This window comes from Bombus flavifrons, chromosome 2 (genome assembly GCF_040668555.2).
Source record: "Bombus flavifrons isolate JBK064 chromosome 2, iyBomFlav1_principal, whole genome shotgun sequence".
NCBI lineage: Eukaryota > Metazoa > Arthropoda > Insecta > Hymenoptera > Apidae > Bombus > Bombus flavifrons.
Window position 1 is genome coordinate 14,822,297 of NC_138443.1, and position 16,157 is coordinate 14,838,453.

The window sequence follows — 16,157 nt, forward strand, 5'->3', positions numbered from 1 at the left end:
ATTCGTAACGTACATACTAAAACATTTGCTCCTTCTTTATCGTCTAACTCGTAACAGGTGCGTTCACACCGCCAACACGACGAACGATATTTCTGTTCATACTTATAAACAAAGTACTCATGTAAACTAACAGCCAAAATTGATCAGACAATTCGCGAACAAGATTCCCCTCTCATCGTCTGTTTCGTCAGAGACCATTCAGGCGAGTTTGAAAAACGTGATAACGTCTTTGTCCGATTTAGAACGTGGGACGCGAGAAGAAGCACACCATCGAGTCTGGAGGCGGTTGCCAAGTTGGTCAAGGAGCGGCCGGAAAGTTTCGAGGAGAAAACCGCAAAACGAGCCTCGGTGGCTGCAGCACCTTTGGCTGCCTGGGTACTCGCCAACCTCCAATATGGTCAGATTCTTCAGCAAGTCGCGCCTCTCGAGAGGGAACAACGACAATTGACCCAGTGGGTTTATATTTCGACGTATTCATTTTATATCCGAGCCATTACACTAAAACACAGGGAACGATAAGTATAAAATATAACAACATTCGCACTGAAACACTTTGGCGATATAGTACACACAGCAGTCAGAGATAAAAAAAATTATATAGAACATTGAAATATTATAATATGAAAAAACTACAGTGAAAAACAGTATAAAATACAACCGAGCATTATACTTTTTATTCTTGAAAGTCTCACGCATGGAATTTTATTTTTATTTTATTTTGAAAACTGATGCTTTCATGGCAATACAATTTTATGAAAATCAAACTCATTTGTTAATAAAATCTTTAAATTTAGTAAAAATTAAGAGATAACATTCTTTTCATAGCAATAAGATTCTGTAAAAGTTTTAATAACAGATAAAGAAATATTCTGATTAGCGTCGATAATTTTATGAATAAAAATTTACTGGAATTTACGGCGATGTGGTTAATATATAAATTATGCATAATTCATTTCAGACGTTTGTCAGCGGCTGAGGCTCAGATTGGCAAGCTAGCAGCTGGACTTAACACTGTGGAAAGTCGTGTAGCACAGCTTCAAGAGGAACTCGCGGAACGTTCAAGGGGTGCCGCTGCGCTTCAACTACGTGCTGAGACAACAGAGGCAAGACTAGCAACAGCTAGAGCGCTGCTTCAAAAATTGGACACGGAGCATCGTGATTGGCAAGCACAATTAGAAGAATTAACCGGCAGGAAAGAGAAGTTGGACGTCGAGGCTGCTAATGTCGCATCGTTACTTGTTTATGAAGTAAGCGCAATGATTTGTCTTGCGACCTTACAGAAGAAGAGCGGTACTTAAGAATAATCTAGGAATTTTTAGCAGTTGAAAGTACTTGAAGCTAATTTTCAGTTTCTGAATAATTAGACGTTGGCCAAATAATTAGAAATTTTAGGCATCGAATAATATTTCTGTTAACACAAAATCGATTAAACAATCAGGACGAATAGAATTCAAAATTCAAATGATATCTGTAATACCAAAAGGTTGGTTAAATAGTTAAAAATTCCAAAATTCGAACCAAATATAACAATATCTCCTTTTCCAACTTTTGTAAAAATAATAGTAAAAATAATCGGCATAACCAAATACCAATTTCCAGAGATAGAGTAAGAATCAACGTTAAATCCTATCGAACTTAACAAAATATATTTGAATACAGAATCCTGGAAAAGATGACAAGTGGAAGAAATCAGCCATCGATCTCCTAATCACCGAAAGAGAAAGGCTACTGTGGCGAGCTCAAGGTTTACCCGTGGACACCGGAAGTCTGGTTGGTGCATCCTGTGCCCTCAGAGGTCCTTTGGTTCCCATATTCATAGATCCATCCGGTGTCGCGGTTTCGTGGCTAAAAAATAACGTTGGTTCAAGAATGGAGATAACGAAACCAGAAGATGCTAAGTTTTTGACTACGCTAGAATTGGCTGTAAGATTTGGCAAACCATTACTGGTGGAAGAACTCGTCGAATTTCCATCGATCCTCTTACCACTTTTACGTAGACGTCCTCTAAAGCTTGGTGAAAGAACATTACCAGCACCTCAAGGGTTCAAACTTTTCCTGGCTACCAGACGAGATAAATTGGATGGTTTTCCAAAAGAAGTCGACGCGGTCTTGTTTAAGATTGCTCTTGGAGCTGGTACCAAAAGTCTGGCGGAGAGGTTCGTTGAAAAGGTGAGGAAGATGACGATACACTGATTTATATTCGATTGTTTTCCAATATGACATTCTGTTTAATTTAACGTTACGAGTTCGAAGATTCGATATGGCATCGTATTATCGTAACTGCAGAATTAAAAAATTATTCCAATTACGAAGTACATTTTCTATGACTACGTTGCTCAGGAAGCAGCATCTCTATTCTGTTCACTCTCGTCAAAGAGAATATCTGCTCTCTTTCATCCATCCGTAAAATTGAAAAAAATTTGTTCAGACGATAACTCGCTTCGAGTGGCTCCACAACGAAATTGGAAAACTTGTTCGATGGTCGTTGAAAATTCGTGGAAAGTAAAATATTGGCGCAAAAGATTAATTACCTTAGCGGGGTTGGTTAGGTTCTGTTGAAGGAGACTCCGGAACTGGCGACGCAGCGTAAGGAAGCTCTGGAACGCGAAGAAAAATTATCAGGAGAACGGGACACCGCGAGATTAGATCTGTTGGCGCAGCTGGCCACCGCCAGAGGTCAAGATCTTCTTCAAGAGTCTGAAGGATCCCAGGGCGGACTTCTGTCGTCGTTGGAAGCCACTCAATCGAAAGCCAAAGAAATAGCTCTGGCTCTTGAGGAAAGTCGACGTAGCTTCGAAGACGTCACCAGGTCTGTCGCAGTTTATTGAGAATTATTTGTTAAGAACGTATAGGGTGTTCTATGGTAAAATTGATCAATTTTATGGTTTACCACGTTGAGATCAACAATCTATTTAAAGTAGAGAATATCGTAAACCACGGTCCGATTTGATTCTGTCGAAATATTTGTGCCTTCAAAGAAGCTACATTTGTCAAATACACATTTTCCTAAATTTCACGATTTCATTATTCGCGTATATAATTAGTAGGCTGTGGATATTTATGCAAATTCATATTTTTTAAAAATATAGCTAAAAAAGTAGGATCTAGGCAGAGATTTGATTCATCTAAATATCATCAGTAATATACTTTGGCTGTTCTATATCGTAAACGTATATTATGTGCATCTTAAGAATTTTTTTAAATTTCCTATCAATGCACAAAAATCCATAACCTAATAACTAGCATCTAACAAATAAATGATGCTAGACGTTTCACCCGAGTTTTTCCATTTTAACTACGTTTGAATCGATAATTACCATGGTTCCCAGAAAACTTTGTCCTTTCTACACTTACAAAATGAATAAAAATTTACAGAGAAAGAGAGACAAAGAGACAAAGAAAAAAACTTATAGATCCCTTTTTAGAAAGCTCCCCAATTATAAATTGTATAATGAAGGTTAAACAGAAGTCTATCTAACGTCATATCTTTTTTGTACCTTTTAGTTTATAATGTTAATTGAATCGTATTAGACATTTCTCTATTTAGAGGTAGGATCACAATAGTCATTAGTTTATTCTTCGGATAAATCTATCATACCGTTCTGAGCTGAACAACCTTTATTGCACTTTCTTACACGGACTGGGTAAAAAAGAACAAAAAGAATATCTTGAACCTATCGATTAAACCTATCGATTATATCTAGAACTATCTTCTAGTTACTATTTATTGTAACTAGCGCATCCGCATATAGATGGCGAGCGCGAACTCACGTTGTCATTTTCCACAAGTTACGTTGTTCTGTGAAGTATCACAGATCAAGTGACACAATGATCTGAAACTGTAAGTGAAATTAAAAATTCTATTCAATTGACCTTGTTACAACTCATAGCTTCCTTTCTTCAACCTGAAATAAAAGGTAAAAAACGATGAGTTTCTGAAAGAAGTTCTACAACCTTGTATTCTCTCTGTGAATAATAAAATTAGCACTTGCAAAAATATGAAACTATATTCCATGGTATTTCTGTTCTTCGTAGATAATACAAACATATATTCTCACGCAAAGCAGCGGTATTATCGGAATTAATTATGCCACTCCTGTAAATCCTGAAAGTGATCAACAGATTAACATGTCCAACCATATACATATATATGGATTACACGTGTATACAGGTGCCCCATGCTTAACCTTCCGTTTATTCTGAATACCCTCGTTAGTAAATCTAACGCAGAATACTCCTCGGTAAAATCGTCTATTAAAGTTCAATAACCAACAAACATTGTTTCACAAGCTTTTCGGGTGTCCCTGTGTATCTTTTATAGAATAACGTTTTTCTTTAATTATAGATTTTCCAATTTTGAAATTAAGATGTGCACATTTGTTATTCTTCCTTTATGAATTTTGTTTCTTGTAGTAAATTAAATTGTACAATTATCTTTGCTCATGATGAAGTTCAGTATGATGAATTAAAGCAAACAAGAAAAAGAAAATGATTAAAAACCTTATCTGGTGAAATAATATGAACCTTCAACTTGTATCGTTAGATCGTACGATGAGCAAGCAATTTGAGTTAAGCTATTTTACGTTTATACGTATCAAAAGTCATTTTATTATATATAAAATTATTTTATATTATTATTTTATTATATGCACGCAGAGTGGGAATGAAAATTAATTTAACAAGAATTTAACCTCGTCAAAGTATTATGATTACCTATGAAAATGAACGAAAGTGATATGAATTTGATATATATATATATATAGCACGAAGCTAATTTACATACAATAAATTAAAGGGGTATTAAATGTAAATCGTATAGCGTAATACTTGTCGCTTCTACCAACAAACTTCTCAGACTTTCAAAACGAACTTCCTTGAAATTTACTCATGGTTTATGTAATATTTTTTTGCTTGAAATAGTTTCCCGACTATGCTGGCAAAGTTTCGCGATTTCACTGCAGAATATTCTCTGTATATATTTCATGTGAAACTTTTTAAATTCACGAAACCTTGAGATTCATTGAGTAACTCCTTTACATGAATGTTCTCAGTCGCGACTCGAAAAAAAGTTCCACGACAGAGTATTCATAACGAAGTTTTAATTTTTTGTCCTAGTTTCTGTTTTTATATACTGTTTACAGAAGAGCCAAAGAGCACGAGAAATTGGCTAAATTCGCTGCCAACTTGTATAAAACTGTGAAAGGTCTTACCGCCTTGAGTCCACTGTACGTGTTTTCTGCCGAAGCTTTCACTGATATTTATTTGGAGGCGGAAGATTACCGCAAATCGATACTATCTCAAGATAAAAGGGAGCAGGACAAGCTGATCGAAAGACGGTTAGTAAATGCTCGAAAAAAAACTACTCGTTAAATGTTGTTTATTTCATTAATGGATCGTTTCCAAAGTCCAATTATTTATTAATATCACATAGCATAAAAGTCTACTGTGAAGTACACATACGTATGTACCATATGTATGATATAATTTTACGGTATACTATAGAATTTCTCAAAGCGTATTTTCAACGCAAAAATTGGAATATAATTTTTTGATAGAATCTAGATTTAATACACTCGAATTGTATATATGTGTTGAATTTTACTGTACATGATATAGTATACATTTACACGTTAATGTTACATGTGTTATATGTATGTTATATGCGATATGATTTTATATTGAAGTTTCCAAAATTACAATTACATGTTAAAATAATATATAACGAACATCCATTACAGGTTAATTGCTTTGACTCTTCATTATTGCTCGAAGGCCGTGTATAGAGAACATCGATTGCCAGTAGCATTACAATTGGCACTTTCATTGAATTCCGTGCCAGACGTTGAAAGAAATTTCTTATTAGGAGAAATTCCATTAAATGACGACGAAGATTCCGATTACAAAATACCCGATTGGGTACCCGAGGAACGACGTCTATCAGTTCGAACTTTAGTTTCTTCATTTCCACAAGTAAGTTGACTTAACGAACTTGTTTTTAAATTATAGTGATATAATTTTCTATTACTACGAACAGTCATTTCCTGTCATTCAGATAGCCGCAAAAATGAAACAATGCTGGTTGAGCGACGTTGGCAATATTTACGCTGAAAGCAATTTAACCACGTTCCAAAAAGTTTTATTGATAAAAACCCTTCGACCTGATTACTTGCATACGGCGCTCTCGAAATTGGCTGCGGAAGCATTAGGTAATTTTTTATTTTTCTATTATTAATAACAATTATATTGTTTCATCGATAATTATACGTGTAGTTTAATTAAAATCTTATTAACAATTATTATATGGAAATTTCACAACAACCTTGTGATAAAACCGGAAGGGATATAATTATTTCAAAATCTTTCTTTTTTTAGAAAGAGGAAAATTTAAAAAATTATAATTTATTCAAAAGAGTAATTTAATCGTAAAAGTATTAATGAGAAGAAGCCGATTACCTACTTAGTATTAAGACTTAGTGTTGCCATTTGCCAACGCATTCTTATTTCATCATATCGCAAATACGTTTAATATTATACTACTAACATATAAATGTACAGATAAGCCATTGGCTTATTATATTATTGAACTATTTCATTTTCTTATATCTTCTATATATATCTTTTTTTAAAGTAAAAATATACTAATATTATTATTTTTCTACAAGTTTTTGACAATTTCACACTCAATGCGCTTTTATATTTCGAATAATCATGCGTTTAAAAGTTTACAGATATATATATTTTTGCTTACCTTCTGATTCTCCATATAATTTTCGTTCGGAAAGGTGTGAAAAATTTAGCACCACCGCACTGGTCCTTGAGGAAAGTAGCTGAAAACGAAAGTACATATCCTGTGTTGTTGCTTCTATCACCGGGAGCTGATCCCGGTTCAGAGCTAGCAGCATTAGCGAATAATCACGTTGCATCAGCCACAGGATTCGTCGAAGTATCTCTTGGACAGGGTCAAGTTGCTCAGGCTGAACTCGCACTCGAGAGTGCTTGTCGGTAATGCGCTTTTCTTAACTTTATGAAATATAAATGTTGAGGTTATTCGATGTGTAATCAGAGAAAACTAGTGGATAAATTGTAAGGCAGAAAATATATTTAAGTATAAGTGTAATTATAAATAAGAATACAATTTGAGCTGGTCCAGAGTCGCACGCTAGCTGTGTTACCCAATAACTGAAAACCCCGAAGCCAACGTCGCCTGTCTACTGTTTATGGTCTGACTTCGTCGCAGTCTTTTGTCTACGCGCTGTCGATGGCTTCAGTGCTTGAGAAACTAAAAAGACCAGATGTAGAGTTTTCTTATAAGTGGTGACCACTTCAACAATAAATTTCCAGCTTCATGGATTTTATGAATTTATGTCATCATGATAAAAAAAAAAGATATTTTGTCCTCGAAACATCATACTTTCTGCATATCAAATGATACAATTTTATATCGAGTATTTGAAGAAGTGTCATTCGAAAATTATTCCAAAAAGAAATTTTGTTTTCTTAATTGTTACTTATTTAGCTATATCTGATATTTAAAGCGTAGCTTTTTACGAAGCGTTCAGAAGCAAAAATTTTGTAAGTTTAATTATGTCCCTTGTTACGTGAAAGAGATCAAGATTCATATTTAATACTTGAAACGATAAATGTCGTTTGGAACGTGTTTCAGAGGAAAGTTTTATCCGCTTTCTGGTTATATTGAATAAAAAATTCGATATTAATGTTCGATATTTAATAACAGACGTTACTTCAAATACTTTTCGAAATCAAAACGTTTGTCATGCGATAAAACAGATGTATCCTCTTGCAGAAAACAGAATGGCTGATACAGTCTTAGATTATTTCAATGATTAACTTCATTATTAAACGATAAATCCATAATACGATGCTTCAACGACTCGAGATTTTCAACTTTCGGATCTAACTTCCGTTCACATATGTTAAACAATGTCTTTGTGCAGCCTCGTTATCTTCGCCAACCTACTGTAGGAAAGCTGCAATGTTTTGGCTTGAGGCCATAGTCTTCACGATGGCGTACTAAATCAGCTATGGACTTTGTTTACGTACCTCCATCACGTAATTCGATATTGTTTACGTGCGTAGCGTATACATTGCGATTAAATTATCAACCTTCGTGTTATTTACTGCTCCCCTCTCTGAATATAGCGTGCGAAATTTCCTATTCTTGCTTCCAAACAAACACCTTACCTTGTCCATCTTTGTGCTGTATAATAAGCTTCAGCGATAATTTTTAAAAAGTGTCAACTTTTCAATGAAAAAGGAAATCCTCGATCTTCAACTCTTCCTGCATACTTTCATGTCAATTAGTAAATTTTAAGCGCGTAACCGAAAGTTAAGAAATCTCGCAACGAATACGTACACCACGTAGTTTAACGATATAATTTCACCTAATAATCAAACGTCATTATGAAAAAGTTCAATTAACAAAAGATTAAGTCGACCGATCTGTTGATGAAACAGGAACGGAGGCTGGATACTGCTCAGCAATTTACATCTGGCTCTCAACTGGCTTCCCAGACTGGAGAGCCTTCTCAGATCACCCATGTGCACCAGCAACAAAAATCCCGCTGCAAGGATTTGGTTAACCACCGAACAATGCCTGGGATTCTACCCTAGTCTCGCGGCTCTCTGTTTAAAACTCGCTTACGAGCCACCGGAAGGTGTTAAGAGGAACGTAAAACGATCACTGCAACAGCTTTGTCAAAAGCACAAGAACGTGAACGTTCCTGGCAGCCTGTTGTTGTCGTGGTTGCACGCAACACTTCAAGAACGACGAAAATTCGTGCCTCAAGGTTGGATCCGATCATACGAATGGAACGAATCGGATCTCGAAGCAGCATATGAATTAGTAGTGAGAGAAATAGAGTCGACGAAGAGTAAAGATAAGGATGGAAACTGGCAAACTGGCAGAGGATTGTTGGACGTAGCGATTTACGGTGGTCGCCTTCAGGATGATTACGATATGAGAGCGTTGTGCTCGATCGTTGGCGACGTTTGGACTTCTGAGGTGTTCGACGGTCGTAGAAAGCTGGCTGACGTTCTCAGGGTGGTTCATGGCTCGTTCGAGGAGGCAGCTAAGGCGTTGGAACATGTTCCGGATAATGATTCGCCTAAAGAATGCTTTGGATTGCCTGCGAACGCGCATAGAGCTTGGGAGAGGACTGCTGCCGAGGCTGCGCTGACGCATTTGAAAGGTTTAGTTTTTATCAGCAAATATTAGTAGTAGACTGCGGGTTCTTACGTGTCTATGGGAGAGTCAAGAATGCAAAACTGCACGGAATGTATATTACGTGATAAAATATATAAATAAACCCGGAATTTATTCATTAAGTATATTATTTAGTAAGACAGTCATTTGTAAAGTTTCTATCTTCTACATTAAATTGCATTCGCGAAGATATGAATTTACGCAAATATCCGCAGTCTAGCTATTAGGGCTCATGATAGTTTCGATGGGGAGTAGAAAATGATATTAGGTTGTCCGAAAAGTTTCTTTCGTTTCATAAGATGATAATAGATGAACAAGAATTTCTGTTTTATATTATTTTATTGAATTAGGTATGATCCATTTCGTTATATTTCTATTATTATATTCGTGCATAATTCAATAAACTAATATGAAACAAAGAACATTGTGCGTCTATTATTTCCTTATAAAACGAAAGAAGCTTTTCGGACAACATAATACAACTGGGATGACTAAGAAACGAAGACAATTTGTTTTGTTGGAATTTTTGTTCTCTTTTCGAGAATTCAATACAGGGCTAACAAGAACAATCATTCCGTAACTGAAATCTCTCATCCTTTTCTATAGAAATGTAATTTACGAAGTGGCTATAAGTTTGTTAATTATCGACAGGAATTTTAATCAAAGCGTCCGTCAGTAACGACAAGAGCAGCAAAAAGACGGAAACAAAAATTCAGAGGGATTTGAAGGAACTAATCGACCGCCACATCTTGATCTTTGGATCGTCAACGACTAGCGAACACAACGAAAATAAGAATCCATTGGAAAATTTCTTTATCGATGAAATAAATCTGACCAAGAAGACGTTGAATGCTATTCGCGTTGACGTGGAAAACCTGCGCCTCGAGGACACTAAGGTTCAAACAAATTTCTTAAAATTTCAAATTAATCTTACGAAACTAACTACGAATATCTATCAATCGTTGAGTCATTAAATCTTTTATTACTTTGCTATTATTTTCGATTTTTATCTTGCATTTAGAAGGTTCGAAAGACTCATACAATTACGAACATTTGTCTGACTAATTTCTAGACTCCCATACACTGGATGGAAAACTGGAAATATGGCCCAAAGGAAGCTTTGCCTTTCGTTAAAGGGTTGTTGTGCAATTATCAAACTTTAAATTCCATTTTGACCATCTCTTGGTCTGTTGTCGATATATCGCGATTGGCAAGACCACGAGCGTTTCTGACTGTTCTCAAACAGCACACCGCGCGTGAAACACGTCAACCTATGGAGAATCTTCGACTTTGCGTCAACTGGTTTGAAAATCGACGGAACGACGACTGGAAGATATCGTTAGTCATCGAAGGACTATTGATATCTGGTAATTTGATTCGTCTAATGATCATTAGTTAACACCATCAACTAACAATACGCAGAATTTCCTAAAGTATCTTTCACTGCTTGAAAAAAAATTTCAGAATTTCAAATTTCAAAACTTCTTAGATAGATTCCTAGATTAATTTATACGAAATTACGTGTCGTATAATGTATACTTTTAATATAAGAATGGAAAAACTATAATTCTAATAGCAAACGTAATGCGAAGTACAAATTGATAGTAGAAAGTAGAAAATATCAAAAAGGGAATCGAAGTGACGCGAATTTTTAATAAATGATACGAAATATTTTATATTTAGGAGCTTTGATAGAAGATGGTAACCTGAAGGATGTGGACGCGAACGCGGCTTCCGTTGCTACTGCACCGAATTGTCAAATTGCGTTCTTACCAGAAAATTATACCGGGGATAAGGCGAGAAACAAAACAGTGGGCGGCCGTTCAGGAAGCAGCGACGCGGAAGATATTCTTAATGTTCCAGTTTATGCGAATTCTCAAAGGGATGTATTAATTTGCTCGCTTCCGGTTGGATGTCCTAGAGAGGAACATAGTAACTGGTTACGACGAGGAGTTGCCTTTCATCTAAAATTGATCTAGTTCCTGTGGCTTGGTTCTGTTTGAATTACAAACAGTATGGTAGTACATTTATACATTATGCAGAATGATCTGCATATTATAATTGTGTAATAACTAAATGTTATTTATTATTCTGTATTCCTTTTAACGATTGGACTTAATTAATATACACAGCGAAATATTACGATTATGTACACAGTGCTAGTATTATTATTATTATAATTATTATTATCCCCATTTGAAACATTCCAGACGAGGATTGTAATGAAGAAATTAAAGATACGAAATAACAGAAATAAATACGAACGATGCTTTTGAAAGTTCAATTGCAAAATGCTGCAAGTTGATAAAAGTACTCGAGTTGTTTCTGCTCGCAATTTATGTTGTGGAATGTTTACGCATGTTCCGCATGTTTCGTATGTAGCGAGTACATTCAGTTAGCCTTTTAAACTCACGTACACTTGATTTAAAGCCCTGGAATTTACAATGTACAATGGTTTTATTCGCCAGAGTTTCCTCATTTTCAGAAAAATGCAGCGTTCTTAACTACTACCCACGCGTAAGAAAATGAATTAAATTCAACTAACTTATATTAATTTCTCCAAAGGTTTACTTATTATCGATTAACTAGGCAACAGGCTTGTCTTATGCAACTTAAAACTTTTGCTTCCTGATATAATAGGAAGACGATGAAAGCGAAGCGAAACTCTTCCCGTTAAATACATAAAAAACGAAAGTTTCCTAACAAGATGAGCACAAAGGAGTACAAACGAAGGTTAATTAGGGAGGGTTCTTGTTTCGGCGGATACAACTTGTTGCATTTAATTCGTACAGCAGAAAGGCCATAGATAACAAATTTAAACTTTATTCCGAGGTATATATCACAAGTTTGAGAATATTTTGCTTCGAAATAATTGAACAATCGTTGCTATTCGTTACGCAAAATCTTAAATGTATAACTACCTATGGAAATCTGTGTAAAGACGTAAATATATTTACCTGTATTGATTTCTATCCTGACAAAGGATATACTTTACAAAACGAAGAAAGATAAAGAAATGTGAAGAACCATTTTCCAAATGTTAAATGGCAATCTCAGACTAATCTTAGAAATAATTAACTGGAAGAATAATCGCGAACAGGAGAGGAAACTGACAAAAACATAAAGAGCTATACAAATTCGAATCCGCTTAAAATCGCAGCTTTGGTAAAACATTGGTAAACATTGGTAAATATTTGGTAAAGCATCGATGCAGGACATTTGCAAACTTTGAAACCGTTCTGCTGTAAAAGATTACGTTCTCACGCAGGAAACTGAACGAGATTTTACGACGACCGTATTGATAATTCGATGGTAGTTGAGAAAGTTCGCCTGTAAATTTTCCTTGAAGTCGGATAGGTCAAATCAAAGTTACGACGCGAACTTAATATTGAAAAGTAGTTTGGAAGCTCTCGTAGGAAGCTCTCATAGGAAAGTCGTAGGAACATGCAATCTCTCTGACCAGAGGATCCGTATCCATTTCAAGCAATTGACTCTTCCGAAACTTGGTCCTTATCTACTTTCAATTCGAAGTGGGATTGGGTAATCGCCAGAGCTGTTAACTAATGAACGGGAATTAGTGAAATTAAATAATTGAATTTCTACGGTAAGGAATAAATATCCGGTATTTTAAATACCAAATGATTCAAGATAATAAAATATTCGATAAACTTTATTCGACATGCATAAAGCGATACATAAGAGTATTTGTGTGAAATATCGGTTATGGAAAATTTGTACGAATATATTGGGTTGTCCGAAAAGTTTCTTTCGTTTTATGAGGAAATAATAGACGCACAATGTTTTTTGTTTTATATTATTTTGTCGAATTACGTACGATCCATTTTGTTCTGTTGAGATAAATACATTTCACAGACTTGGTTTCACGTTTGTATAAAGGTACATTGTTGTAAAGAACACGTTTGCGAAAGAAAGACACTTTCCGGACAACTTAATACATATATTACGTGTTACATGAAACAGTTTGCAATTTCATTGACGCTGTAAGTAGATACAATTATCGTAATTGTACGGATAAAAGTTAAAATCAATCTGAAAATATACAGGGTGTTTCGGTACGGGTAATAAAACCGATCGTGTGTAGCAGATTAATCGGCAGTTAGTACGCCATAAGAAAACATCCTTCGCTTGAAAAAGTGAAATATGTTGCTCTTCGTCAGGCAAATAGAACGTGTTAATTGTAACGCACGTGGAATAAATATTATTCACGGTATCGTAGACAAAATGTAACATAGTATAACATCGTGGTATAGCATTGGTTTAAGGTTGAGGAGAACAGAGAAAAGCACAGATTCGAGAATCAGAAATCTTTTTATTACTTATAAAGTAATCACTTGATACATCCTTCTAATGAGAAGTTACTCGTACGAGTTACACAGACTCAGAAAATAGCGAGCAGCAATTAAAGAAGTCATTGCAAATTACACGATCGTTCCTGTAATCACGTTGGTTCGAAACGCTGTCTATTGCCAAACACTTTTACTTGACAAAGTTGTGATTCGATCCTCCAACCTCGTACAAACATACTTTACAAACTTGTTCATCATCACCCGTATAGAGCTTATCGTCATAATTATAGAAATCAGAAATAAAGAAATCTAATTGCTATTATATGTACACTGCTGTTCATAGGACATTTATGTATATGGGAACGTTTACTTATTAATCGGTCAGAATTTTCTATTCGTACAGAACAATGGTGAAAAACGTATACAAATTTTGTGAAAATATGCGTCAATCTCACTATAATGTGATGTAAATCGTAGAAGATCTCGAGACGAATAAAATAGTATATTTTGAGAAGTCTATCCACAAATATAGTGACAAACATAATAATACGAATGATAGAATTGATTAAAATAGAGAATCGAGGGTCCTGACGGATATAGACAAGAGAAGAACGTTCAATGTTGTTGTACATAATTAACGAGACCTTTACCTCGGTACTGAATATATAAATACTTTATACTCTGAGAATTAAAATATAATAATTTAGTCTTAATACGTTTCAATAACTTCTCAATTGTCCATAAATGTCCCAATGATTACAAAAATGCAGATGTATCTACCTCTAAATCAATTCAATTCTATCAAACTCACAGTTTTCATTAAACTTAAACAACCTTCTTTAATACTCAAAAAAGAAAAGAAAATCCGAGAAAAAATCTTCAATTCATTCAGCACAAACCAGTTAATATATTCACTGCTATTAACGACGTGTGATCACCGCATATACAATTTTACCCTTCTTCTTTCCCATTAAAAATTTCTTTATTATATATTAATGATATTTGTTCTACTACGATATTCATTGTTTGTTTCGAAGTTACTTTATCAAAATACATAAAAGAAGAAATGTAATATTCGCGGTCGCGATATTACTTAAGATTAATCCATAACTGGCGTAGCATTTTAGCAGAAATGACCAGAAATTTACAAAACGTGCTTAGGTATGAATTGTATATACAGGGTGGTTGGTAACTGGTGGTACAAATGGAAAGGGGGTGATTCTACGCGAAAAAAGAAGTCGAAAATAGAGAATAAAAATGTTTCGTTTGAGGCTTTGTTTTCGAGAAAATCGACTTTGAATTTTCGCTCGGTACGCGTGCTGTACGTTATAACGGATCTCATTGTAGATCGTTGTCTCGATGGAAAAATTAAAAAAAAAAAGTTTTTATTCTATATTTTCGACTTCTTTTTTCGCGTAGAATCACCCCCTTTCTGCTTGTACCACCAGTTACCAACCACCCTGTATATGCACTTCCGTCCATAAGTTACGCGACTCCTCTTTGTCCTACACATACGCGTCGATAACATAGGTTTGTAATAAAATCTCCAAAACGTAACACGTGTAATTCAATTTTCCCAAAAGTATACGCAGAGATGACAATTTAATGTCGATTTAACTTTGTAATTCCAACATTCGCCTGTACCTGTTCTAAGCGTCCTGTGGCCTATACGACGATAATTAAGTTATACGTTGGTTAACAATACGACGTTAAAAATAACGATTCCTAAGGTTTCACAGAGCCCATCTTACCAATTACGGGACGAAGTAACACAACGTACGCGTCAATAGCAGCGAGACTGTTAATAAATCGTCATTCAACGATCGACCAGCATCATGATCAGCCATAGACGATTAGATAAATTAAAATAAGTCTTCTGCGATTCTTTCGCGTAGATCGTACCAGCGGAAAGAATTTTCACAACTTCGGCAAGCAGCCACGTTTGACGTGGACAGAATATAGGAATAGAACAGACTACCCAACAACTTTCGTGACAATGAAATACGAACGGACTAAGCTCGGCTCGTTACCGAGGGGAAAATCGTAGTATTTAGGTCGACGTTCACAATGCACGGCGAGCTACAACAGTGCCCCTTTTGTTTTCCCGTTCTGCCGCAGTCAAAACAGACCAGCTGCAGTCTAAATTAGTGGCGCACGGTTAACCCTACCGGCTAAAATCGTCGCGCGAATCGATTAAACATTCCCCTGGCTCCGTTTCGATTCGCTTCAGAATCGGCTCACGCTTCCTAATCTATATTTTCTTTTTATCTTCTTTCTGTCCGTGTTTTTGCTTTTTCTTCTCTTTCTATTTCGACAGATTAGACGAACAGACAGACGGAAATACAGTTTCGTTCGCTGTGTTACGCGCGATTAATTTTTGCGAAGGAACGCGCCCGTTAAATGCTTTCAAAGAAAGCGTGATAAATTGGAAAGGCTGTTCGTAACGTCATTACTCTGTGGTAATGTCGCCTCACTCGATTGGATTTATTAATATTAATTAATACGCGAACCGTGGACGTTTACGCAAATTTGCATTCTTGCAAATACGTCTGAAGAAATGCATATTTTTGTATATCTTTTAGTATTAATTTGAATATTTTCTATATGGCAGATTATTAGGTGCATTC

General features: G+C 35.5%; 2 protein-coding genes and 1 long non-coding RNA gene across 3 annotated transcripts in view; 1 reads left to right on the forward strand and 2 right to left on the reverse strand.

Moving 5' to 3' along the window:
• The window catches only part of btv (dynein cytoplasmic heavy chain beethoven), a 32,617-nt gene extending 21,162 nt beyond the window's left edge, over positions 1-11,455 (forward strand). The window contains exons 34-45 of the mRNA XM_069130167.1: positions 243-452; positions 959-1,247; positions 1,660-2,169; positions 2,550-2,809; positions 5,142-5,336; positions 5,739-5,970; positions 6,053-6,206; positions 6,783-7,002; positions 8,476-9,209; positions 9,875-10,119; positions 10,296-10,590; positions 10,907-11,455. Of these exons, the coding sequence (XP_068986268.1) occupies positions 243-452; positions 959-1,247; positions 1,660-2,169; positions 2,550-2,809; positions 5,142-5,336; positions 5,739-5,970; positions 6,053-6,206; positions 6,783-7,002; positions 8,476-9,209; positions 9,875-10,119; positions 10,296-10,590; positions 10,907-11,202 (3,640 nt within the window). The 3' untranslated portion in view covers positions 11,203-11,455. The remainder of the gene's footprint in view (positions 1-242; positions 453-958; positions 1,248-1,659; positions 2,170-2,549; positions 2,810-5,141; positions 5,337-5,738; positions 5,971-6,052; positions 6,207-6,782; positions 7,003-8,475; positions 9,210-9,874; positions 10,120-10,295; positions 10,591-10,906) is intronic.
• The window catches only part of LOC138190033 (transmembrane reductase CYB561D2), a 148,213-nt gene that overhangs the window by 33,487 nt on the left and 98,569 nt on the right, over positions 1-16,157 (reverse strand). The gene's annotated exons all lie outside the window — the stretch shown is intronic.
• On the reverse strand, positions 1,760-2,561 carry LOC138188426 (uncharacterized). The gene is made up of 3 exons (XR_011175498.1): positions 2,532-2,561; positions 1,940-2,280; positions 1,760-1,845 (listed from the first exon to the last, which is right to left on the reverse strand). It is a non-coding gene; the product is annotated as an uncharacterized LOC138188426 (long non-coding RNA).